This window comes from Macaca nemestrina, chromosome 7 (genome assembly GCF_043159975.1).
Source record: "Macaca nemestrina isolate mMacNem1 chromosome 7, mMacNem.hap1, whole genome shotgun sequence".
Taxonomy (NCBI): domain Eukaryota; kingdom Metazoa; phylum Chordata; class Mammalia; order Primates; family Cercopithecidae; genus Macaca; species Macaca nemestrina.
Window position 1 is genome coordinate 32,833,438 of NC_092131.1, and position 27,109 is coordinate 32,860,546.

Sequence of the window (27,109 nt, forward strand, 5' to 3'; positions counted from 1 at the left end):
GAACTCCTCGGGGAGGCGTGCGCAGGCGCAGTGCACCAGCGACCCGGGGCGACTGGGGGTGGGGGTGCGGTCAGCCCGAGCGTCACTTGACCCAGTCAGTGTCCGGCCAACTCTGCAGCCGAGTCCAGCCCTGCCCTTGGGGAGCCGAGGAAGGGCGGGAGAGGCTTTTCTGGGGCTCCATCAAAGAAGAACTTGTACTTTCCTGAGAACGATGCTCCCAGACCTTGGGGTGTGCCCTTCACTGGCAAAGGGCGGAGGCCCTGGCTGTGCCTCCGCGTGCTTCCGCCGCAGGGTGCAGGCAACCGCCTGCCTGGTGGGAGCGGGGCTGCTGCTGGCCTTTCTCGGCGCGCTTGGCTGCGCTGGGCGGGCCCCAGGTATGGCTGCACGTGCGCGCTCCCTGCTTGTCGTCGCCAAGCCTTTGGAACTTGCTGCCAACGTTTTTGCTACGCAGTATCTTTCCGGGGTAATTTTTGTGGCCAGTCTAATTATTTTGATATTATAATGTTTTACTCTCACGTGGTAACTCTAGCCGTCTGTACTTAGGGCGTAGGAATGACTCAGCCAAATGTAATAATAATAAAGAACTACCAGATCGAAAATAATCAGTATAACCTGGTTTCAACAGTAAATGATACTCTGTAACTTGTTGACATCAAAAAGAAAGTTTATTTTTTTTTCTTCGCTTCAGTTCATCTGTGTAGGACGTTGGGAACAGGCAGTTCGCTTTTTCCCTGTAACTACTCAATTCATGCACTTGGAAAATAATGTAGACAACAGTCATCAGTGTTAATACTTCAACATGTCATATTACAGCTGTTACCTGTTACAAAGAAATTCCTTGGTGGACCCTCCAGGTCAGTCCTTCTTTTTTTTTCTTTTCTTTCTTTCTTTTTTTTTTTTTAATTCCTCGTTTTCATCCCTAGTTGCCTGTACCACCTCTACATATATGCAGCTCCAGATGTTTCCCACTCTACTCAGGGTCCCAATTATCAACTCCCGCAGCTTCCCTCAGCAGAATGTACCGGCTTTCTCTTTCTCTCTCTCTCTCTCTCCTCTTCCTTTTCTCCCTTTCTTCTCTGTCTCTGTCTGTCTCTGTCTCTCTCCCTCTCTCCTTCCCTCTCCTCTATGAGAAAGAAGGGCCACTTTCCATGAGTTCTCTTGAATTAGTGCTTTTCAGTACCCTCCGGGAATTGACTCCATCACTTTACCCCAGCGTTTTGTTTTTGTTTTCTGTTTTGTTGGTTTTGAGGGTTTTTTAAAATTTGTTTGTTTTTTGAGACAGAATCTCACCCTGTTGCCCAGGCTGGAGTGCAGTGGCGCAATCTCAGCTCACTGCCACCTCCGCCTCCTGGGTTCAAGTGATTCTCCTGCCTCAGCCTCCCGAGTAGCTGAGATTACAGGCGTCTGCCACCACACCTGGCTAATTTTTTGTATTTTTAGTAGAGACGGAGTTTCACCATGTTAGCCAGGCTGGTCTTGAACTCCTGACCCCAGGTGATCCGCCTGCCTCAGCCTCCCACAGTGCTGGGATTACAAACATGAGCCACCACGCCCGGACTTTGTTTGTTTTGAGATAGGGTCTCACTCTGTCGCCCAGGCTGGAGTGCAGTGGCACAATTACTGCTCACTGCAGCCTTGACTTCCACAGCTCAAGCGATCCTCCCACCTCAGCCTCCTGAGTAGCTGGGACTACAGGTGTGTGCCCCTCACACCCAGCTTTTTTTTTTTTTTTTTTTTCTATAGCGACAGGGTCTCCCTTTGTTACCCAGGCTAGTCTCAAACCCCTGGAGTCAAAAGAGATCCTCCCGCCTCAGTCTCACAAAGTACTGAGATAATAGACGTGAGCCACAGCATCCTGTCTGCATCTTGTTAACTTCAAGTTATACCTCTCCATAAACTCCATCTCTTTGGTTTTAAAATATACTCAACTTTCTCCTGCAAAACAAACCTTACTTCCCATGACCTAACTTTCATATTATGGTCCCATTCATTTCTCCTCTTCTCCACAAGGCTTCTTAATGGAAATCTCCACATTTGCTGCCGACATATGCTCATCTCCCCGTCATTGTCCAGTTCATTGTGGCCTGGCTTCTACTTTCTCCACTTTATTTAACTACAAAGCTACCAGTGACCTTCCAAAGACAAAAGCTTCATTTCTTCAGCCTACTCATGTGGCATTATTGATTATCCACCCACTTAGAATGCTCTTCTCAGTTCTCCTGTGCCCTCTTGGTTTCTTCTTTCGTGTTCTTGCTCCATCTTCTTCCAAGTCTCTGGCATTTATCTTTTCCCCATCTGCCCCCTAAATTTAAGTGTTTTCTGAAGCCCTCTTATTTCTTTTATATATATATATATATATATATATATATATATATATATATATATATATATATATGTAGTTCCAGACATTCTCTTTTTTAACGATTTCAACCAAATGCTGAAATTTTCAGGTTTCACCTGTGTTTAAATGACAGCCAGCTTAACTTTAGTCTTTCTCATTAGTTACAGACTCAAATTTCGGGACTGCCCATTTGACACCTCCACAAGATCGTTCCTTAGGAACTTCAAATTCCGTAAGACAACATAAACTCATGATCCTCTTCCGTTCTCAAATCTGCTTCTGCAGTGTGCCCTTGCATGCTCACAGCATCAGTCTTCCATGCTTCCCTCTTAGTTGCCTCTTCCTTCTAACTAATCACAAGTTTTATTGAGTTTTCTTCCTTTTTTTTCTTTGAGACAGAGTCTTGCTCCATCATCCAGGCGGGGGTGCAGTGGCATGATCTCAGCTCACTGCAACCACCTCAAGCCATCCTCCTGCCTTGGCCTCCCTAGTAGCTGGGACTACAGGTGTGCACCACCATGCCCAGCTAATTTTTGTATTTTTAGTAGAGATGGGGTTTCATCGGGCTCGAACTTCTGACCTCAGGTGATCCACCTGCCTTAGCCTCCCAAAGTGCTGGGATTACACATGTAAGCCTGGCCTATTGAATTTACTTCTGCCATGTCTCTCATACATGACTCTTCCTTTACATTTCTGCCTGCTGCCCCAGGTGAGTTTTTCCTCACTTCTCCTTGGGATGGTATAGCCCTCCTAACTTCTGTTCTTGCCTTCAATATCTGCTCTTCAAACCCAACCTTCATGCTGCAGCCAAAATAATCAGTCTAAATATTTCTCCACTCCCCCAGTTTTATTAAGATATAATTGACAACTAAAAATTTTGTCTATATTTGCAGTGTACAGTGATGTTTTGATACATGTATGCATTGTGCAGTGATTAAATCAAGCTAATTACTAAATACTTCTGATCCTACCATTTCCCTCCCCAGTAGCTTCTTCTTCACCTAGAGAATAAAGTTGAAGTGCATAATTTAGCATGGCATTTCTATCTCCCAGGTTAGGTCCAGCCTACCTTTTCAGTTTTGCCTCCCCTTAATAAGCCACAGAGTCCAACCCAGTGAGTCTCATCCCTGGCTGTGTGTTAAGACTACTTGGAAAGCAATATCTAGGGGTGAGACCTGAGGATTAACATTTTTTAAAGCTTCCCCAAAGATCCTGATGCACAAGTAGGGTAGCGGACCCCTGGTCTAGCCACAACTGGCTACTTGTACTTCTTCATCTGCATGGTACTACCTTACTCTAAGCTCCACATACTGGGAGCTGGTAGAGCATAGCATTCACGGGAGTTGACTCTGGAACCAAATCCCAGCTCCATCACTTACTGGTTGTGTGACCTTGGATTAAATGCTGTTTCCTCTAAGAACCCTTTCCCAATCTTCCCAATCAGAATTAATTTGTTTGCTCCTTTGTAATATTTTCTGTCCTTGTTATAGCACAGGGCTGGTTCCTGATGAGCTCTCAATGGATTTTCATTTCATAGAATTAAATTATCATGCCGTACATTTTATTGTCATTGTTTGCATGCATATGTGCCCCTACACCAAATTAAAAACTCTTCGAGGGCAAAGATTATATATCATTCATCTTTGTATATTCTAGAGTGCCCCATATGTATTAGACACTCAGTAAGTTTTGAATTCTATAAACTATTTTTTAAATGAATTTTAGAGAAAGAAATACCATTAGCAAGATACTGTATTTAGAGTTATTTTCAAATATTGCCAAGTACAACATTCAGTCCAGCTTGTTCACCACCAATCCCCTGCCTCTCAACACTAAGGTTGCATGATTCGCTAGGATATGGATCCTCACTCTGTAGCAGGGAACTAGCAGAATGATGAATTTCCGTGCCTACTGTCACAAACCCGTATCTCATTGTCAGGTCTGCCAACCTGGCATATTCGCATAAGGAGTCTTATGAAGTGGTGTAATATATACAATCAATCCACAAAGGATCAGTAAACACCAGTTTTCCTTCACACACATTATGAATCATAAGGGCAGCTGGATTCAAATGTTTACACATCAACTCTAATTTTAACCATCCTCATCCACATCCCCCTTGACAATTCCCTTTTCCCAAAATAAATTTGTGTAGTTTGGCCATTTGACTTAGATTGACTGATTCAACTGTAATTCTGGAGCCTTTAATTATTTTGCTTGTGCTCTTGCTTTGTTTGATTAGTTATTTGTTCAAGCATTATTTGACATTTTCTTAGTAAAGGAGACCGGTGAGTAGCTTCCAGAAGCCCAGAAGCAGATGTAACCTCCATTGGGACCTCCTGTGCACTTATGCCCCTGTAATCCCCTATTCCAGATTAGTTATGACCCAAACTTTAAGAACTGAATGAAAAGGGACAGAAAGGTTGGATGTATCCTACTCAACATATTTATGATGTTTATTTTTTATTTTATTTATTCATTTATTTATTTGAGACAGAGTCTCACTCTATTGCCCAGGCTGGAGTGCAGTGGGGCAATCTCAGCTCACTGCAGCCTCCACCTCCTGGGTTCAAGCGATTCTCCTGCCTCAGCCTCCCGAGTAGCTGGGATTACAGGCGCCCGCCAACACGCCCGGCCAATTTTTGTATTTTCGGTAGAAACGGGGTTTCACCATATTGGCCAGGCTGGTCTCGAACTCCTGACCTCAAGTGATTCGCCCGCGTTGGCCTCCCCAAGTGCTGAGATTACAAGCTATTTATGATATTTAATGTGTACTGTTTGTCTCTCACCTCCAGAATTAAGCTCCACAGGACAGGGATCCTGTTTTGTTCACTAATGTTTGCCAGGTCACCTAGAACAGGTGCCTGGCACACAGTAGCTGTAAGTCGGTATTTAATTGAATGATTGAATGTATCCCAATGTACTTCTTCGTCTATGCTTTTCTCCCCATGAGAAAATGAGAAGAGGGGTGCGCTTGTTGACTGAGATGGGATGAGGGCTAGGTTTGTGGAGGCCCAGCCGAGTTCCTAGACAGATCCCCAACCCAAGCTTTTGGGTTGCCGGACAACCGCGTCCTGAAATCCCGCCTTCTTGGCGGGCACGGGCCGAGGCGCCCCCTCTGATTGGCCAGCTGGAGGTGATGGGCATGAGAGACAGCGAAGGAACAGCTACACACTAAACTTCCGGGCGCGGAGGTCTGCGCGCCCTGGTGAGCCGTTGGCCTGGTGGTCCCGCAGTGAGCCCGGCTGCCGGTGGGGAAGTCAAGGAGGGTGAGCCGGCAGGGGCGCCCGGGGTGTGCTTGTCAGGTCGATTAGCCTTAAAATGTTAGTAGCAGGGGATTCTGGGTGTTAGTAGCAGGGGATTCTGGTAGTGAGGGAGCGGGACCGGGAATGGATGTAAGGAGGTCATCGGTCAGCAGGTGATTTCCCCAGAAGAGGCTTCAGCGGGCAGCTGCGTACCGAAGCTCCCTCTCCCGGCGTCTGGCTCTTCCTTCACACACGCCTTATCACATCCACTCACGATTCCCATTTCCAGGACCTGGAGGTCGGGGAGAGGTCGCAGTGGTTAAGGATGGACAGGGGTGGGTGTGGCCCTTTCTGACTCAGGCTTGCGGGTCCTGGAATAATAGCCCTTCACTCTTCTGCTTTCCTGGTTTCTGACAGGTTTGAGCATGGCAGAAGGAGACACCCTGTTATCAGTGGATTATGAAATTTTTGGGAAGGTGCAAGGGGTGTTTTTCCGGAAGTATACTCAGGTATGTGGCCTGCAGGCTTTGGGGTGGTAACCTAGGTTGTGGGCATAGGAACAAGGGACATGTTCCTGACAAATGTGAACTGGAAGCCGCTGGCCAGCTGCATGGCAAAGAGGTAGTTTGTAGAGCAATGAGTATGAAAGAGTACATGAGTACAAAGAGCAATGAGTACAAAGAGGTAGTTTGTAGAGCAATGAGTATGAAAATGCTGTGCAATCGGTAAAACATGGTGTAAGTGGAAGATTATCCTGCTGTTATTATTTGTCTTTTTCCAACAGTGGTGCCTGAGCATCTAGACACACATATTAATGAGCTTCTCTCTTCCAAGGGAAATAGAGGGCTTCAGCAGTTCTCGCTGTTGTGGTGTCATCAAACCAAGTCAGATTTCTTATAGAAAGGCTAACATTGATTGAAGAGATGGCATTTAGATGACCTGATGTCATGTATATAACATATATAAATGCTTCCTCTGTAGTTGCTGCACTTTCTTCAGACCTCTTTCTCCAAGCTTCCCTCAATTCTCCACTTAATTCCTTTCTATTCTTTTTTTGGTTTTGAAAGAACAGTTACATTTTCCAGCTGACGTTTTTCTTATTAAAAACTCTTTATCCGTTCCAGAATAGGTGATGGGAACACTGAATGTGGAGCCTGGTATTCTTCCTAGAGCAATAAGAGAGTATTTGAGGGGATGGACAAACTGTTGGCAGCCTCTACCTCTGCTTTAATATGGTTAATCTTCCCTCAACAGGCACACATAAATGCAAGCTCAATTTCCCCTCTGCCTTCTGTAGGTATTGGCTATTGCCTTCCCGCTGTGTCTTTAATCCCACAGATAATGAGTTAGGACTGCAGAACTTCTTAAGTGTCTCCTTCCTGGGACTGTGGTACTTAAAATTCAAATTCTAACCTGGAAGGAATCTTTGAAATATGAATGTGAATTGTCAATGCCTTTTTTCCTTTTTCTTTTTTTTTCTGGAGGATGGTGGCACAGTCACAGCTCATTGCAGCCTTAACCTCCCAGGCTCAAATGATCCTCCTTCCTCAGCCTCCCAAGTAGCTGGGACCACAGGTGCATGCCACCACACCCAGCTTTTTTTTTTCTTTTAATAGAGAGCTATGTTGCCCAGGCTGGTCTTGAACTCCTGGGCTCAAGTGATCCTTCTACCTCTTTTTCTTTTTTCTTTTTTCTTTTTTTTTTTTCTTGAGACACAGTTTCACTCTTGTTGCCCAACTGGAGTGCAATGGCGCAATCTCAGCTCACTGCAACCTCCGCCTCCCGGGTTCAAGAGTTCTCCTACTTCAGCCTCCCAAGTAGCTGAGATTACAGGCATGCGCCACCACGCCCCGCTAATTTTGTATTTTTAGTAGAGACAGGATTTCTCCATGTTGGTCAGACTGGTCTTGAACTCCCAACCTCAGGTGATCCGCCCACCTCGGCCTCCCAAAGTGTTGGGATTACAGGTGTGAGCCACTGTGCCCAGCCAATACCTCTTATTCTAATTATTCAGAAACCATTTCTTCCCATCTGACATTCAAATAGGAAATGACCGTTGAAAACAGAATTGCTGAAACTCATAGCAAGAGCTGTGTTCCAATTAGCTTTGCTACCAATTATGCAGGTAAGTTCCTGTAAATTAAGGTGATTGAGATAATAGCTTCAAAGGTTAGTCAAAGTTGTTGAGGGAGAGGGGCCAGATAGTGGTATATATAGCCCATCTTTCTCTACCTGCCCTTCTCCCCAGTTTAAAGAAAGAATAACAGAATGCAGAAAAACAAATATTGATTGGAAAACTGCATATAAAATGACATTTTTTTTTAAATTAGGCTTGTAGCTTATTCTTTACTATTTATAATCATTTAAATATATATGTTCATTTGAACAGTTGTTTTGCTGCAGTCTGTTTGCTGTTGATATTATCTAGCCTCTTATTTAAATTCCTTCATTTCTAGAGAAGTGGCAAATAATAATTCAGGGACTTTTAAAAACTTGGAATATAATTTACATCCCATAAAACCCATCCTCCTAAAGTGTATAATTTGGTGATTTTTAGTATATTCACAAAGTTGTGCACTAATTCCAGAACATTTTCATCATCCCAAAAAGAAACCCCCTACCTATTAGCACTCACTCCTCATCCCCTAAACCCCTAGTAACCACTAACCTACTTTCTGTCTCTATGAATTTGCCTATTCTAGATTTTTGTTGTTGTTGTTGTTGTTGAGACGGAGTCTCAACTCTGTCTCACTCTGTCGTCCAGGCTGGAGTGCAGTGGCATGATATCGGCTCACTGCAACCTCTGCCTCCCGCGTTCAAGTGATTCTTCTCCCTCAGCCTCCCAAGTAGCCAGGATTATGGGCATGCACCGCCATGCCCCGTTAATTTTTGTATTTTTAGTAGAGACGGGGTTTCATCATGTTGGCCAGGCAGGTCTTGAACTCCTGACTTCAGGTGATCCACCTACCTCGGCCTCCCAAAGTGCTGGGATTACACTCGTGAGCCACCATGTTCACCCTATTCTTGATATTTAATATAAATGGAATCATACAAATGTGGCCTTTTTTTGTGACTGGCTCCATTCACTTAACATATTGTTTTCAAGGTTTATCTACACTGTAGCATGTATTAGTATCCTATTCCTTTTTATGGCTGAATAATATCCCATTGTATGGATATACCACATTTTATTTATCCATTCATCAGTTGATGGAAATTTGGGTTTGATTTTTGGCCATTATGAATAATAGTGCTGGGAACACATATGTGCATATTTTTGTGTAGACAATGTTTTCAGTTCCATTGAGTATATACATACCTAGGAGTAGATTGCTGGGTCTTATGGTAACTTTATGTTTAACTTTTTGAGGAACTGCCAAACTTTTCCAAAGCAGCTATACCATTTTATGTTCTCACTGGCAATGTGTGAGAATTCCAGTTTGTCCACATCCTTGCCAACGATGGTTACTGTCTTTTATGTTAGCCATCCTAGTGGGTATGAGGTAATATCTCATTGTGGTTGTTTGTTTGTTTTTCAGGTATTAATGAATTTAAAAGGATTTAAATCATACGAGGAATATTCTGCAACTACAGTGGAACTAAACCACATTAAAAAAAAATAAAAAAGATAACTGGAAAATCCCAAAATATTTGGAAATCATATAGCACACTTACTTCTAAAATTGTGGTAGAATACATATAACATAAAAATTACTGTTTTAACCATTTTTAAATGTACAATTCGGTGGTCTTAAGTACATTGTTCTGTTTATCTACAGAACGCTTTTCATCTTGCAAAACTGAAACTCTGTATTCATTAAACGCTAACTCCCCATTTTCTCCTTCCCCCAAGCCCCTGACAATCATAAATCTACATTCTATTAATTCAACTATTCTAGTTACCTCATATAAGTAGAATTTTACAGTATTTGTCCTTTTGTGGCTGGCTTATTTCACTTAGCATAATATCCTCAAGGTTCATCTGTGTTATATCATGAAAGTAAAAACAATTTTCTTTCTTTGTAAGACTGAATAATATCCTGTTGTACGTGTATACTTTCAGTGTGGTTTTGATTTGCCTTCCTAATGACTAATGATGTTGAACATGTTTTCATGGGCTTATTGGCATATTTTATGTCTTCTTTGGAGAAATGTCCATTCAAATCTTTTTGCCCATTTTTAGTTATTTGCCTCCTTATTCTTGAGTCATAAGAATATTTTTATTCTGGATACTAGTCCCTTATCAGATATATGATATACAAACATTTCTCCCATTCTGTGGGTTGTCTTTTTAATTTGATAGTGTCTATGAAGTACAAAAGTTTTTACTTTTGATGAAGTCAAATCAAACTTATCTGTTCTTTTTTTGCTTATACTTTTAGTGTTATGTCTAAGAAATCTTCCTAATCCAAGGTCATGAAGGTTCATGCCTATGTTTTTTGTTTGTTTTGTTTTTGTTTTTTGTAGCGACTGGATTTCCCCAAGTTGCCCAGGCTGGTCCTGACCTCAAGCAGTCTGCCCACCTCAGCCTCCCAAAGTGCTGGGATTACAGGTGTGAGCCACCACACCCAGCTGTCATGCCTATCTTTTCTTTTCCTTTTTTTCTTTTTTTTTTAGACAGAGTCTTGCTCTGTGCAATGGTACGATCTCGGTTCACTGCAGCCTTCTGCCTCCAGGGTTCAAGCGATTCTCCTGAGTAGCTGGGATTACAGATGTGCACCACCATGCCTGCCTAGTTTTTGTATTTTTAGTAGACATGGGGTTTCACCATGTTGGTCAGACTGGTCTCCTGACCTCGTGATCCACCCGCCTCGTGATCCACCCGCCTCGTGATCCACCCGCCTCAGGCTCCCAAAGTGCTGGGATTACAGGCGTGAGTCACCGCGCCCAGCCGCCCATGTTTTCTTCGAAGTTTCATAGTTTACACTCTTAGATTGAGGTCTTTAATCCAGTTTAATTTTTATGTGATGTGAGGTAGGAAATCCAGCTTTATTCTTTTGCATGTGAATATCCAGTTGTCCCAGCACCATTTGTTGAAATTAGTATTATTTCCCACATTCATTTGTCATGGCACCCTTTTCAAAAATCAACATAAATGTAAGGGTTTATTTCTGGACTCTCAATACTATTCCATTCATCTGTATGTCTCCCTACTGTAGTTGAGATGTTTGTCCCCTTCAAATCTCATGTTGAAATTTGATCCCCAGTGTTGAAGGTGGGACATAATGGGAGGTATTTGAGTCATGGGGCCAGGTCCCTCATGAGCAGATTAATGCCCTTCCTGCAGGGTGGGAGGGTCAATGAATTCTTACTCTATTAGTTCCCTTGAGAACTAGTTGTTATTTTTATTTATTTATTTTTTTGAAATGGAGTCTCATTCTTGTCACCCAGGCTAGAGTGCAGTGGCACAATCTTGGCTCACTGCAACCTCCGCCTCCAGGGTTCAAGCGATTCTCCTGCCTCACCCTCCCAAGTAGCTGGGATTACAGGCACCCGCCACCACACCCAGCTAATTTTTGTATTTTTAGTAGAGATGGGGTTTCACCATGTTGACCAGGCTGGTCTCGAACTCCTGACCTCAGGTGATCCACCTGCCTCGGCCTCCCAAAGTGCTAGGATTACAGGTGTGAGCCACTGCACCTGGTGAGAACTGGTTATTAAAAAGAGCCTGGTACCCCACCTCTTCCCACCCTGCCTCACTTCCTCTTTAACCGTATGATCTCTGCACATGCGGAATCCCCTTTGCCTTCCACCGTGAGTGGAAACAGCCTAAGGCCCTCACCTGATGCCAGTGACAGTCTCATGCTTGTACAATCTACAGAATCATGAGCCAAATAAACCTCTTCATAAATTACCCAGCCTCCGGGAGTTCTTTTTTTTTTTTTTTTGAGACGGAGTCTTGCTCTTTCGCCCAGCCTAAAGTGCAATAGTGCGATCTTGGCTCACTGCAACCTCCACTTCCCAGGTTCAAATGATTCTCCTGCCTCAGCCTCCTGAGTAGCTGGGATTACAGGCACCCACCACCGTACCCAGCTAACTTTTGTATTTTTAATAGATGGGGTTTCACCATCTTGGCCAGGCTGGTCTTGAACTTCTGACCTCATGATCACCCCACCTCAGCCTCCCAAAGTGCTGGGATTTCAGGTGTGAGCTACCATGCCCGGCCCTCAGGTAGTTCTTTATAGCAACACGAAATGGTCTAAGCCACTATCCTTATGCCAATATCACACTGTCTCAGTTACTGCAGCTTTGTAGTAAATTTTGAAATTGGGAAGTGTGAATTCTTCAACTTTGTTTTTCCTTTTCAAGATTATTTCTAGCTATTCTGGGTCCCTTATGTTTCCATGTAAATTTTAGTATCAGTTTTTCGATTTCTGCAAAAGCACTGGGATTTTGATAGAGATTGAGTTGAATCTGTAGATCAACTGGGTAGTAGTATCACCTTAACAATGTTAAGTTTTCCAATACATCAATAAGGGATGTCTTTCCATTTACTTAGATAGTCTTTAATTTCTTTCAAGAATGTTTTGTAACTTTCCGTATATGTTTTGCAGTTCTTTTGTTAAATTTATTCCTAGACATTTTATCTTTTTGATGCTATTATAAATGGAATTGTTTCCTAACTTCATTTTCAGTTTTTCATTGCTAGTGTATAGAAATACAATTGATTTTTGTATATCAATTTTATATCCTACAACCTTGTGAGACTGTTAATTAGCTCTAGTGTGTGCCTGTGTATGTTCCTTAGGACTTTTTGTATACAAGATATGTCATCTGCAAGTAGAGGTAGTTTTGCTTTTTCCTTTCCAATCTGAATACCTTTTCTTTTTCCAGCTATGGATAGACCCTCAAGTATAATATTGAGCAGAGTGGTAGTAGCAGACATCCTTGTCTTGTTCCTGATCTTAGTGGGAAGGTTTTCAATCTTTCACCATTAAGTATGATGTTAGCAGTGGGTTTTTCACAGATTCCCTTTATCAGGTTGAGGAAGTTTCCTTCTGTTCCTAGTTTGTTGAGTGTTTTGATCAAAAAAGAGGTATTAGTTTTTGTCAAATGCTTTTTTGCCATCCATTGAGATTATCATGTAGCTTTTGTTTTATTAATATGGCATATTAAGTTGATTACTTCTTGCATATTGAAGCAATCTTGAAAGAAATTCTAATTTGTCATGGTGTACAATTCTTTTTAGATGTTCCCTGATTTGGTTCACTAGTATTTTGCTGAGGATTTTTGCATCTCTGTTCATAAGAGATATTGGTCTATGGTTTTTTTGGTGGTGTTTTTCTTGTGACGGCTTTGTTGTTTTGGAGTTTCTTTGTTTTTTCTTTTACATTGGGTGTTTTTTTTCCTCTTTATTTTTCATTTTTATTTTTTAGCTTTGGTTTTAGTATAAGGATAATGCTGGCTTAATAGCATGTGTTGGGAAGTGTTTCCTCTTATTTTTTTTAACCCTTAATTCTTGGTTTGGATCTTCTATTTTTTGGAAGAGCTTGTGAAGGGTTGGTAAAGGATTGTTTTTTAAACATTTGGTAGAATTTACCCATGAAGTCATCTGGTCCTGGGCTTTTTCTCTGTGGGAAGGTTTTTGATTAAAAATTCCATCTCTTTACTTGGTATAGGTCTATTCACACTTTCTATTTCTTCTTGATTCAGTTTTGGTTGTTTGTCTTTCTAGGTTATTAGGTTTCTTTTCATCCAAGTTAATCTAATTTTTTGGCATATAATTGTTCATAGAATTCCCTTATATCCTTTTTATCTTTGTAAGGTTGGTGGTAATGTGTCCTCTTTTATTTCTGATTTTAGTAATTTGAGGCTTTCATCCTTTTTTCTTTATCAGTCTAGCTAAAGGTTGTCAATTTTGTTGATCTTGTCAAAGAAGCAACTTTTGTTTTATTGATTTTCTCTATTCTTCTGCTTTCCATTAATTTCTGCTCTAATCTTTATTTCTTTCTTTCTGCTCATTTTGAATTTAGTTTGCTCTTCTTTTTCTAGTATCCTAAGGTGGAAATCTTGGTTATTGATTTGAAGAGAGTTTCTTTTTAGATTGCAACTAGAGTTGGTGATTATATTCCTTAAAATATTGTCAGATGATTGTTTAAGCAAAAATATGGTTATGAGGTAGAATTCGCTTTTTGGAATTTTCTTAGGGAGAAAAACCCTGTTTACTTGTGCAATAGATATTCAAAACTGAACATAAGTCAATAACATTATGCTATTGTTAAAAAAATAAGAACAGAGTTGAGCACACAAATGAAACCAGTAGGAAACACCCATTCTCAACACTGGTCAAATTTTGTAGCATTCTGTTCAACTCTCAAGAGTTCAGGTAAGGCCAGGTGCAGTGGCTCACGCCTGTAATCCCAGCACTTTGGGAGGCCGAGGCGGGCAGATCACGAGGTCAGGAGATTGAGACCATCCTGGCTAACACAGTGAAACCCCACCTCTACTAAAAATACAAAAAAATTAGCTGGGAGTGGTTGCAGGAGCCTGTGGTCCCAGCTACTTGGGAGGCTGAGGCAGGAGAATGGCGTGAACCCGTGAGGCGGAGCTTGCAGTGAGCTGGATCGCGCCACTGCACTCCAACAGAGGCGACAGAGTGAGACTCCGTCTCAAAAAAAAAAGAGTTCAGATAAATCACACTGCAAATTTTTAAAGATTTATTTGACTGTTAAACCTCCTGTTTAAAACTGCACATTCTTACAGCTATTTACCATACATATAAGATATCTCTTAAGAACTGGAGATAGTCAGCTCCCGTGGGTTAATTTGAAGCAGAAGAGGGCAGTTGTTATACCAAGTCAGTTGGATGTGGAGTCTTACTCAAAATTCATTCTCAGCATTCTTCTTTTATGGTATCTTCTTTGGCACTTAGCAGTGCATCGGGTAGGCATCTTCTATTTTTCTTCATTCTTTAATTTCCTTTGTATCCCTCAAATGGTTATTTATTTGGTTGGAGTCTGTTTTGTTCATTAAGCAAACATGTCTTTGCTTTGAACATGTCTTTGATTTGATGGATACTTACATTCCTCATCAAACATTTTTTTGCTATGCATAACATTTTCTTTGGCCAACTCCAGCAATTTCCCACATTTTGACATGCAATCATGTTAACTCCCATTTTCTTTTGTAATCCAACACCTTCTATTTAGATAGATTACTTTAACAATCAGTGACTTAACATTCTAATCATAAATTTATACAAAAATAAAATTACCTCCAAAACATTGCTACCTTTCCTAAACATTCAGTCTTGCCACAGTTTAATAAAAGGAAAGAACATTAAAAAGGATAAGCCACTATAATGATTAGATGCTTTTCATAAGCCTAAAGGCATTGTGATTATTTAGACAGAAGAGAAGAAAGTCAAGTGAAAACCTGATAGTTACGTAGTCTCATGGTTTGCTGTTGAGAGGCTGATCACCAGCTGCTTTCCTTTTCTAGGAAGACAACAAAGTGGGCTTTGGCTGCAACATAAATATATTGGGTTAGACAGTTTTACTACAGTAAGAGCAATGGGATGAGTTGCTCAGGAAATTGTGAAATACTTTCTAATGATCTTTAAAGATATAACGAACACGAATTCATCTGGATTTTAGGTGTGGTCCTGGTTAACGGCAAAGGGAAGGATCAAAGAACTTCATGCTTGTTCCATTTAACATACCCAATAGATTCTTGATTAGGGGAAGGGAAAATGAGCAAGATACAGTCCATTATTCTAAAAACAATCAGCCTTAGGGGATCATTTCAAAAGCATCTGTTTTGGACTTAAGTCTTTGGTACTTAACCAAATTGACTTCACACTGAAAAATTCTAGTGCCTGAGTTTTATAGGGTAGAAGAAAGACATGGAGTCAAGTGGCCAACACTTCATGTGAAGATAAGCAATGAGCTCCTTCTTGCTGTCTTTCTTTTGACTGTTCTGGGCAATATCAAATTAGTTTCAGTGGTTTGATTATAGGCCAAATTGTAGTCTTACCTTGTTTTCCTCAATCTCACTGGATCTCTCTCTCTTTTTTCCCCCCTTAGGCTGAGGGTAAAAAGCTGGGATTGGTAGGCTGGGTCCAGAACACTGACCGGGGCACAGTGCAAGGACAATTGCAAGGTCCCATCTCCAAGGTGCGTCATATGCAGGAATGGCTTGAAACAAGAGGAAGTCCCAAATCACACATCGACAAAGCAAACTTCAACAATGAGAAAGTCATCTTAAAGTTGGATTACTCAGACTTCCAAATTGTAAAATAATGGCCTGAATTTAAGTTTTGTTTTTGGTTGATTTGGTTTGGTTTTTAGAGATAGAACTATTGTGTGTTAATATTAGCATTAGTCAATAAGTTATTTTAATATCAGATATTTGAATGTTATTATATATTACCTGTATGATGGAAGGATTATTACTGTACACAAATCTAATCAATAAAAACATTAGAACCTTCTGCTTAGAGTACTTTTTAAAAATCTTCAGTGAACTTCCTTTTGGGCGAAATAAGAAGTATTTATTCAGTAAACATTTGTGGGAAGAGGATTTTGAGGTAATTTAAAGAAGTCTGAAAGAAAAAAGTAATGTTACTTAGTCATTTCTTTTTTTTTTTTTTTTTTTTTTTTTTTTTTTTTGAGACAGAGTCTCGCTCTGTCACCCAGGCTGGAGTGCAGTGGCGCAATCTCGGCTCACTGCAAGCTCCGCCTCCCGGGTTCACGCCATTCTCCTGCCTCAGCCTCCCGAGTAGCTGGGACTACAGGCGCCCGCCCCTGCGCCCGGCTAATTTTTTCTATTTTTAGTAGAGACGGGGTTTCACCATGGTCTCGATCTCCTGACCTTGTGATCCGCCCACCTCGGCCTCCCAAAGTGCTGGGATTACAGGCGTGAGCCACCACGCCCGGCCTAGTCATTTCTTTAAATGGTTTCTATGAAATGTTCTTCAAGAAATTGCATGCCTAATAAGAACAAATACCACAAGTTCAATTTGTTAGCTCTGTTCATATGATGTTTGGATGAATTACTTCTGCTGTTGTTTCTTTTCTCTGGGTAAGGAATTCACATAAAGTTATGTTACGGGCTGAACTGTGTCCCACCAAATTCATATGTTAAAGTCCCAGTCCCCAGTACCTCAGAAAGTGACTGTATTGGGACACAGAGCCTTTAAAGAGGTAATTAAGGTTGAATGAGGCTGTGAGGGTGGGCCCTACTCCAGTCTGACTGGTGTTCTTATAAGAGAACATATTGGACATAGACACATGTGTGCAAAAATGAAAGACCCTGTGAAAATGGCCATCTACAAGCCAAGGAGAGGCCTCAGAAGAAATCGTTGCTGCCAACACCTTGATCTCAGACTTCTAGTCTCTATACCTGAGAGGAAATAGACTTCTGCTGCTTAAGTTACTCAGTCTGAGGTATTTTGTTATGGCAGCCCTAGCTATAGTAATAATCATAAACAGTTATCAGGATTTTGCTTAATCAGCCCTAGAAGACTGGTTGGTTGGGTTTGGTTAGTCACTAAACTAGTATATGTCAAATGCTTACCAGGTCTGACAAATTTGTTATAAATTCCACTTTAAATAAATTCTCACTGAAAATGAGATAGAAAGCAAAAACTAAGGACTGGTGAACAATTTCAAAACACTTTATTCTCACAGCATTCTCAGAGTTCTGCTCTCCTTTAGTTATAAAAGAAGCTGTGGTGGCATTGGGGAGATTCAAGTCAGTGAAGAGAGTCTTGGTGTTGTCATCTGTAAATTAAGAGTTGAGCAAAGGCCGGGCGCGGTGGCTCACACCTGTAATCCCAACACTTTGGGAGGCCGAGGCGGGCAGATCACTTGAGGTCGGGAGTTCAAGACCAGCCTGACCGACATGGAGAAATCCCCGTCTCTACAAAAAATACAAAATTAGCCGAGCGTGGTGGCGCATGCCTGTAATCCCAGCTACTCGGGAGGCTGAGGCAGGAGAATCTCTTGAACCCGGGAGGCAGAGGTTGCGGTGAGCTGAGATCACGCCATTGAACTGCAGCCTGGGCAACAGCCTCCGTCTCAAAAAAAAAAAAAAAAAAAAAGAGTTGAGTTAGACAGTTTCTCAGCCTTTTCCAGCTCCAAATGCTATAATTCTAAGATGGAAGCCTCTGGAATTATTCATTCATTCAGTGCCTACCATAAGCCAGGCACTGCTCTTGGTAACTGGGATACAGCAGTAAACAAAATATATAAACTCTTTACCTTCACATAGCTTACATTCTAGGGAGAGAAGACAATAAGCAAACATAAAATATATATTGAATTAAACGGTAGTTAAGAGCAAAGGTGAAAATGAGAAAAAAGGAAAGGGAACACACGGGAAAAGAAACAAACAAACATAAAAACAAAAGTGAAAGTTACGACATAGTCTTTCACACCATGCCAAAAGGGGATAAGGATTGAGACTGTAGGTACCCGTTCACTGAACCCTGGGATGCGGATCCTTGGCTAGAACACCTGACGCGCATGCGCACTGGTGTGTCGTGGCCTGGCGCGCCCCTCCGAAGCGCATGCTCGTGGACTCGCACGTGCACGAGCCTCAAGACCCAAGGTGCGCGCGTCGGCGTCCTAGGCGGTTGGTGTCCGAGAATTGGTTAAGCTGGACTCGAGGTGACTCTGGGGGAAGCACGCGACGAAAAGATGTTGCCGGGGGCTCTTCTAACACCAGAAGGGCCTGATGATGGCTGCGCGCAGCTTTCGGAGCCGGATGCGCGAGGACCCCGGAGGCCCGGCGGCCTGGCGGCAGGGCGGGCCCGGTGTGGGGACAAGGACGGGGCTGGCTGGGGAGGGGCTGGGCCTGGCGGGAAGGCGGCGCTTCCCTGGACGCGGCCCGCGCGGCGCTCCCAGGCCCCTGGGCCCTGGATCCATGCCAGTGCGTTGCGTCCGTCCCAGGCGCAGGCGTCATCAGGAAATCGTTGGGTTTACATTAATCGGATACTTGTTAAACGTTTGCCCCTCACTTGCTGCCGGCTGCGAAGTGCATTAGCTTAGAAAGCAGCAGAAGTTCTGCAGTTAGAGCCCTGATTTTCCCGGGTTCGGAAAACCAACCTCACTGCCTACAGGGGGCTCTCCCACGCGGCTTTCACTGATGGAGAAGAGGGGGAGACCTTTTTTTTTTTTTTTTTTTTTTTTTTTTTTTGAGACGGAGTCTCGCTCTGTCGCCCAGCCCAGGCTGGAGTGCAGTGGCGCGATCTCGGCTCACTGCAAGCTCCGCCTCCCGGGTTCACGCCATTCTCCTGCCTCAGCCTCCCGAGTAGCTGGGACTACAGGCGCCCACAACCGCGCCCGGCTAATTTTTTGTAATTTTTAGTAGAGACGGGGTTTCACCGTGGTCTCGATCTCCTGACCTTGTGATCCGCCCGCCTCGGCCTCCCAAAGTGCTGGGATTACAGGCGTGAGCCACTGCGCCCGGCCTAAGAGGGGGAGACCTTTAATGGCACTAGCATCTTAGGGTTTGGGTTTTTTAAATGTTTTTTGTTTTTGTGCTTTTACTTGCAGGAAAACTTAAAATCAAATTCAGGCAGCCCCATGCCATCATTATTATTACCAAGGTAGTTTATGCCCGTCTGTAAAGACCAAAAGAATATTAATAATAATGACCGTCTGGCCGGGCGCGGTGGCTCACACCTGTAATCCCAGCACTTTGGGAGGCCATGGCGGGAGGATCACTTGAGTTCAGGAGTTTGAGACCAGGCTGGTCAACATGGTGAAACCCCATCTCTACATAAAAGACAAAAATTAGCCAGGCGTGGTGGTGCGCGCCTGTAATCCCAGCTACTTGAGAGGCTGAGGCTGGAGGATTGCTTGAGCCCAGGAGGTGCAGGCTGCAGTGCCGAGATTGTGGCATTGCACTCCAGCCTGGGTGGCAGAGCAAGACCCTGTTTCAAAAAAGAATAATAACGACCTTCTAAAAACATGAGTAATACATGAACAGGATTTAACAATCGAATGGCAAAGAAAGGTTTATATGAAAAGGAATTTTCCTGCTTTATCTTTTCCCATTCCCAACCTCTTTCCCTGAGGTGACTATACTTAACCATAATAATAATAATCTCTTAATGCCCCCAATTTCTCTTTGGTACAATTTGATTCTTAAAATTTCTTCCTGTTGCTTCACCTTATTGCAATGTCTTAGCAATTCATTATAAGTACTTTTCTAAAAGTCATGGTTATTGTGTAATGTATAAATGTTATGAAACTAGCTTGGACATTTTTGTTGTGAATAATTTCTAGCTAATGTTCCTTAGCTGTATTTAATTTAAGCATCTGTTTTTGGTGAAGTGGTTAGAATTTCTAATACTGTCTTTACCGGTCAACTTCAAGTGTAATTATGATTTCACTTTAGGACATGTGGGATTTAGAAAGGAGCATTGAAAATTATGAAATTATGAATGTTTCTTTGGATGTGAATTCATTGCACCAAGCATGAGCTGTGCCTAGAGATCAGTGGTATAACTTTGTTTTGCTTTGTTTCACAATTTGGTTTAATAAGAGCGATTTCATTTGCCTCAAATGCTATTTCTTCATAATGCTTGAAAGAAATGTGTAATGCTGTAGCTCTGATTATGTGTGTGTGTGGTTTTTTTCTCCTATAGGCAATTATTTCCCGTCAGAGAAGGAAACCATTGCTTGGCATTCTCACCATCTTTCTACCTACCATGATCAAGTGCTTGTCAGTTGAAGTACAAGCCAAATTGCGTTCTGGTTTGGCCATAAGCTCCTTGGGCCAATGTGTTGAGGAACTTGCCCTCAACAGTATTGATGCTGAAGCAAAATGTGTGGCTGTCAGGGTGAATATGGAAACCTTCCAAGTTCAAGTGATAGACAATGGATTTGGGATGGGGAGTGATGATGTAGAGAAAGTGGGAAATCGTTATTTCACCAGTAAATGCCACTCGGTACAGGACTTGGAGAATCCAAGGTTTTATGGTTTCCGAGGAGAGGCCTTGGCAAATATTGCTGACATGGCCAGCGCTGTGGAAATTTCGTCCAAGAAAAACAGGACAATGAAAACTTTTGTGAAACTGTTTCAGAGTGGAAAAGCCCTGAAAGCTTGTGAAGCTGATGTGACTAGACCAAGCGGTGGGACCACTGTAACAGTGTATAACCTATTTTACCAGCTGCCTGTAAGGAGGAAATGCATGGACCCTAGACTGGAGTTTGAGAAGGTTAGGCAGAGGATAGAAGCTCTCTCACTTATGCACCCTTCCATCTCTTTCTCTTTGAGAAATGATGTTTCTGGTTCCATGGTTCTTCAACTCCCTAAAACCAAAGATGTATGTTCCCGATTTTGTCAAATTTATGGATTGGGAAAGTCCCAAAAGCTGAGAGAAATCAGTTTTAAATATAAACAGTTTGAGCTTAGTGGCTATATCAGCTCTGAAGCACATTACAATAAGAATATGCAGTTTTTGTTTGTGAACAAAAGACTGGTTTTAAGGACAAAGCTACATAAACTCATTGACTTTTTATTAAGGAAAGAGAGTATTATATGCAAGCCAAAGAACGGTTCCACCAGTAGGCAAATGAGTTCAAGTCTTCGGCACCGGTCTACCCCAGAACTCTATGGCATATATGTAATTAATGTGCAGTGCCAATTCTGTGAGTATGATGTGTGCATGGAGCCAGCCAAAACTCTGATTGAGTTTCAGAACTGGGACACTCTCTTGTTTTGCATTCAGGAAGGAGTGAAAATGTTTTTAAAGCAAGAAAAATTATTTGTGGAATTATCAGGTGAGGATATTAAGGAATTTAGTGAAGATAATGGTTTTAATTTATTTGATGCTACTCTTCAGAAGCGTGTGACTTCCGATGAGAGGAGTAACCAGGGCAGTTTCCAGGAAGCATGTAATAATATTTTAGATTCCTATGAGATGTTTAATTTGCAATCAAAATCTGTGAAAAGAAAAGCTACTGCAGAAAACATAAGCACACAGAATTCTAGGGATTTAGAAGCTATCAGAAAAAATACAAATGATGCATTTTTATACATTTATGAATCAGGTGGTCCAGGCCATAGCAAAATGACAGAGCCATCTTTACAAAACAAAGACAGCTCTTGCTCAGAATCCAAGATGTTAGAACAAGAGACAATTGTAGCATCAGAAGCAGGAGAAAATGAGAAACATAAAAAATCTTGCCTGGAACATAGCTCTTTAGAAAACCCATGTGGAACCAGTTCAGAAATGTTTTTAAGCCCTTTTCAGACACCATGTCACTTTGAAGAGAGTGGGGAGGATCTAGAAATATGGAAAGAAAGTACTACTGTTAATGACATGGCTGCCAACGTCATGAAAAATAATAGAATTCAGAATCAACCAGAGAGATTTAAAGATGCTACTGAAGTGGGATGCCAGCCTCTGCCTTTTGCGACAACATTATTGGGAGTACATAGTGCTCAGACAGAGAAGGAGAAAAAAAAAGAGCCTAGCAATTGTGGAGGAAGAAATGTTTTTAGTTACGGACGAGTTAAATTATGTTCCACTGGCTTTATAACTCATATAGTACAAAATGAGAAAACTAAATCAATTGAAACAGAACATGCATTTAAAAATTATGTTAGACCTGGTCCCACACGTGCCCAAGAAACATTTGGAAATAGAACACGTCATTCAGTTGAAACTCTAGACCTCAAAGATTTAGCCGGCACTTTAAGTAGAGAATCTGGTCAATTGCCCAACAAAAAAATTTGCAGAACAAATATAAGTTGTGGGCTAGAGAATGAACCTACAGCAACTTATGCAAAGTTTTCTACTTTTCAGCAAGATAGCAAAAAATCACAAACAGGTTGCATATTATCTGATACATCCCCCTCTTTCCCCTGGTATAGACACGTTTCAAATGATAGTAGGAAAACAGATAAATTAATTGGTTCCTCCAAACCAATCGTCCGTAAGAAGCTAAGCTTGAGTTCACAGCTAGGATCTTTAGAGAAGTTTAAGAGGCAATATGGGAAGGTTGAAAATCCTCTGGATACAGAAGTAGAGGAAAGTAACGGAGTCACTACCAATCTCAGTCCTCAAGTTGAACCTGACATTCTGCTGAAGAACAAGAACTGCTTAGACAACTCTGATGTTTGTAAAATCACTACTATGAAGCATAGTGATTCAGATAGTAGTTGCCAACCAGTAAGCCACGTCCTTGACTCAGAGAAGCTTCCATTCTCCAAGGATGAAGATTGTTTAGAACAACAGATGCCTAGTTTGAGAGAAAGCCCTATGACCCTGAAGGAGTTATCTCTCTTTAATAGAAAACCTTTGGACCTTGAGAAGTCATCTGAATCACTAGCCTCTAAATTATCCAGACGGAAGGGTTCCGAAAGAGAAACTCAAACAATGGAGATGATGAGTCGTTTTAATGAACTTCCAAATTCAGATTCCAGTAGGAAAGAGAGCAAGTTGTGCAGTGTGTTAACACAAGATTTTTGTATGTTATTTAAAAATGAGCATGAAAAAACAGAGAATGGTGTCATCCCAACATCAGATTCTGCCACACAGGATATTTCCTTTAATAAAAATAGTAAAACACATTCTAACAGCAATACAACAGAGAACTGTGTGATATCAGAAACTCCTTTGGTATTGCCCTATGATAATTTTAAAGTTACCAGTAAAGATTCAGATGTTCTTATCAGAGCTTCAGAACAACACACAGGAAGTCCGGACTCTCCCAGTGGAATGTTAATGAATCTGGTAGACGATGCCACAGGTGACCAAAATGGAATTTGTTTTCAAAGTGAGGAATCTAAAGCAAGAGCTTGTTCTGAAACTGAAGAGTCAAACACGTGTTGCTCGGATTGGCAGCAGCATTTCGATGTAGCCCTGGGGAGAATGGTTTATGTCAACAAAATGACTGGACTCAGCACATTCATTGCCCCAACTGAGGACATTCAGGCTGCTTGTACTAAAGACCTGACAACTGTGGCTGTGGATGTCGTACTTGAGAATGGTAAGTACGTACTGTTCATGTGCATGAGATGCTTTTGAAAATGGAAATGCTGGACAAGGAGTAAGATCCTCATTATCCAAAGAGATTATCTCAACAGATAGAACATTTTGAAGACCACTTACAAAACATATATTGTATTTTCATGCTATATGAAGATTATCTACATCCAACGCTAATTTTTTTTTTTTTTTTTTTTTGAGACGGAGTCTTGCTCTGTCACCCAGGCTGGAGTGCAGTGGTGCGATCTTGGCTCACTGAAACCTCTGCCCCCACCCCCGGTTCAAGCGATTCTCCTGCCTCAGCCTCCCATGTAACTTGGATTACAAGAGTGTACCACCATGCCCAGCTACATTTTTTTATTTTTAGTAGAGACAGGATTTCACTATGTTGGCCAGGCTGGTCTCAAACTCCTGGCCTCAAATGATCCACCCGCCTCAGCCTCCCAGAGTGCTGGGATTATAGGTGTGAGCCACTGCACCCAGCCTCTATGTCCAACACTATTAAATGGAGAATACAGTTAAAAGATGTCAGTGTGTGTATGTGTAAGAAAGGGGGTGATAGGTATATATCTAGAACAACAATAAAAAAAGGGATGAGACTGTCCAATTTTAATGAAATGATACTATTAATAGTTGGGAAGATCCACAGTACTTTCCTACCTTGTTTTCCCTTCCTGTCAAATGCCCAACTTTCCTAGAAACTTGTCTTTAAAGGTGCCTATGGTGTCAGCATGGTATTTTACTGGAACTTTCTCTGCATGGCTTCCAGGTTAAGGGCCAGAATGATTCTGTAATCATCCTAGGTTTTCCAGTAAACTCTATGGCTTAGTACAGTACTACATTTATGAGCTTTTTCTTTCTGGAAAGTAGGACTTGTCCATGAATTTTCAAAATATAGGTCAAGTATGTACTTTCATGACTATACTTTTGAAGTGTGCTTTATTGTAATGCATATGGTAAAATCTCCTTGGTCTGTTTATGTTATAAAAGTAGCTGTTATTCAGGAAGACAATAATATGGCATTTATTTATTTATGTATTTATGTATGTATGTATGTATTTATTTATTTGAGACGGAGTTTCACTCTTGTTGCCCAGGTTGGAGTGTAGTGGCATGATCTCGGCTCATTGCAACCTCCGCCTCCCAGGTTCAAGCAATCCTCCTGCCTCAGCCTCCCAAGTAGCTGGGATTACAGGCATCTGCCACTACACCCGGCTAATTTTTTGTATTTTTGTAGAGACGGGGTTTCACCATGTTGGCCAGGCTTGTCTCAAACTCCTGACCTCAGGTGATCCACCTGCCTCGGCCTCCCAAAGTGGTGGGATTATAGGTGTGAGCCACTGTACCCGGCCAATATAGCTTTTAGATCATACCACAGGGCTACATTTGAGCCTGCACTAGGACTCTGGGTTCTCAGTCCACATTTAAAGTGATATTGCTTTGGCAGTGTGTTGGGAGCCAGATGTTGGGAGGTGATAAACCTGATTTCCATCTGGCTATAATCTTGGCTTTGTACTAGGAGGATAAACATTACATCTGTATCCATATTAAAAATTTTGAATGCTGCAGAAGAATGGAACATGTGTAAATGTAATTATAAGTCAATTTTTAATTTCTCCTGACCATGAGTACCTCTAGCAGGAAGCTGTGATTTCTTTAAGGTTAAATGAGACCTTTACTTTTCAGTGTTTTTCTGTTTTTTCCTTATGAAAAAAAAATCACTGTAGTAACTTCAGTAGTATTTCTTAGTATTTTGTAGTATTCATTAGGAGAAAACTCATTTCTTTCACTGTTGTTCCTGAGACTCTCAAGTTGCTCTTAAAGCTACTTTATGTGCTTTTCAATCTATGTGGTTTTATGTCTGACTTATATTGAAGGCTTATCAGAGGTAAATCTACAGCACTGACACCTCATCTTCCTGAAATGCAACTGCTTCTGATATGGTGCCAAAAAATAACTGGATTACATTACACTGTGAGATAGCTGTTGCTAAAAGAAAGGGGGAAATCTTAGCTGCCATACTCAACATAAATATCTCTTCCTTTTGAATCTAGATGTTTAAAACACTTTAACCTACTTAACATTCTGGATTAGCATACTTTTTTATAAACTTTTGAAAGCCATGTTAACTCATAGTTTCCCAATGAAAAATATTTTTGGTATAAAAAGAAGTTCCATGAACAGATGGCTCCTCAGTATCCTGCTACCTTTCTGGAAATGGCCGATATACATCATGATATTAGGACATTGTCAAACTTTACATAAAAGTGTTACATGAGATAAATTGTTAAAAGATAATTTTTTTTTTTTTTTTTTTTTTTTTTTTGGAGACAGAGTTTTGCTCTTGTTGCCCAGGGTAAAGTGAAATGGTGCGATCTCGGCTCACTGCAATCTCCGCCTTCTGAGTTCAAGTGATTCTCCTGCCTCAGCCTCCTGAGTAGCTGGGATTACAGGCATGCACCACCATGCCTGGCTAATTTTGTATTTTTAGTAGAGATGGGATTTCTCCATGTTGGTCAGGCTGGTCTCAAACTTCCAACCTCAGGTGATCTGCCCGCCTCAGCCTCCCAAAGTGCTGGGATTACAGGCATGAGCCACTGGCCTAAAAGATAAATTTTAATGTACAGAAGAGAGGATCTATAAAGGTGATTTTGAGTAGTAGTGTCAAGTCCCCAAGCCTTGGTAATTTTTTCTTTAAAATGTATTTAATGCAGTTCTTTCTGTTAGTAGTTATAAACCTTATTTCACTTCATTATCTTAATTTTATCATTCTTAACCTCTCCAGGTTTAGTCCAACGGATTTATCTCTCATGTTTTCCTCCTGTTCTAAAGCTGTCAAATTCAGCATTGTTTCTACAACTCAAATCTTATTATCCTTCATGGAGAAGAACAGCATTTGGGCCAGATCTTACTAGACTCTGGAGTTTGAATTGAGAACCTTTCATTTGTCCACCTGTTCACTTTTTCATGAAACATTTGTTGATCATCCGCACTGTGCTAGATGCTGTCACATTGCAGGTTAACTGACTTTGCTTTCAGGAGTTCACAGTACTATTAGGGAAGATAGCTATCTAAACATAGTTGTATTATAATGAGACAAATGTTAGGATAGAGACATACATTGGAGATAAGAGACATAAGTTGGAGATCTGTGAAGGTTGCACCAAGTTATAGGTGACAATTAAGTACTGCTGTATGTCTAACACAGGGCTTCGCCAGATAATTTTTTGTCGTAGGGTTTGTCCTATGCATTGTAGGATATTTAGCAGCATCCATGGCCTTTATCTGCTAGATGCTAGTAGAACGTAGAACCCTTTACTTAAGTTGTGACAATGAAAAGTGTCTCAAGCCGGGCACGGTGGCTCACGCCTCTAATGCCATCACTTTGGCAGGTGGAGGCGGGCGGATCACAAGGTCAAGGGTTTGAGACCATCCTGGCCAATATGGTGAAACCCCATCTCTACTAAAAATACAAAAAAATTAGCCAGGTGTGGTGGCTCATGCCTGTAATCCCAGCTACTTGGGAGGCTGAGGCAGGAGAATTACTTGAACCCGGGAGGCGGAGCTTGCAGTAAG

At 41.6% G+C, this 27,109-nt stretch overlaps 2 protein-coding genes across 14 annotated transcripts in view; both read left to right on the forward strand.

The window, feature by feature from the left end:
* The first annotated feature begins 73 nt into the window (after positions 1-73).
* Positions 74-16,018, forward strand: LOC105495782 (acylphosphatase 1). Of its 8 annotated transcripts, none has more exons than XM_011765528.3 (3): positions 74-374; positions 6,004-6,095; positions 15,612-16,018. In XM_011765528.3, the coding sequence occupies exons 1-3, from the start codon at positions 212-214 to the stop codon at positions 15,825-15,827; spliced, it is 471 nt and encodes a 156-aa protein (XP_011763830.1). In that variant the 5' UTR covers positions 74-211; the 3' UTR covers positions 15,828-16,018. The 8 variants fall into 8 exon arrangements, with proteins under 8 accessions (XP_011763830.1, XP_011763834.1, XP_011763831.1 ...); XM_011765532.3 differs by lacking the exon at positions 74-374 and adding an exon at positions 440-463; XM_011765529.3 differs by lacking the exon at positions 74-374 and adding an exon at positions 541-854.
* Positions 16,019-18,106: 2,088 nt separating this feature from the next.
* Positions 18,107-27,109, forward strand: part of LOC105495781 (mutL homolog 3) — a 35,965-nt gene continuing 26,962 nt past the window's right edge. For 2 of the 6 annotated variants that reach the window (XM_071099821.1, XM_071099822.1), the window contains exons 1-2: positions 18,964-19,138; positions 20,183-23,534. In XM_071099821.1, coding sequence (XP_070955922.1) covers positions 19,055-19,138; positions 20,183-23,534 — 3,436 coding nt within the window. In that variant the 5' untranslated portion in view covers positions 18,964-19,054. Of the gene's footprint in view, positions 18,198-18,957; positions 19,139-20,182; positions 23,535-27,109 lie in introns of those variants that run through there. The other 4 variants (XM_071099823.1, XM_071099825.1, XM_071099824.1 and 1 more) reach the window with 3 other exon arrangements.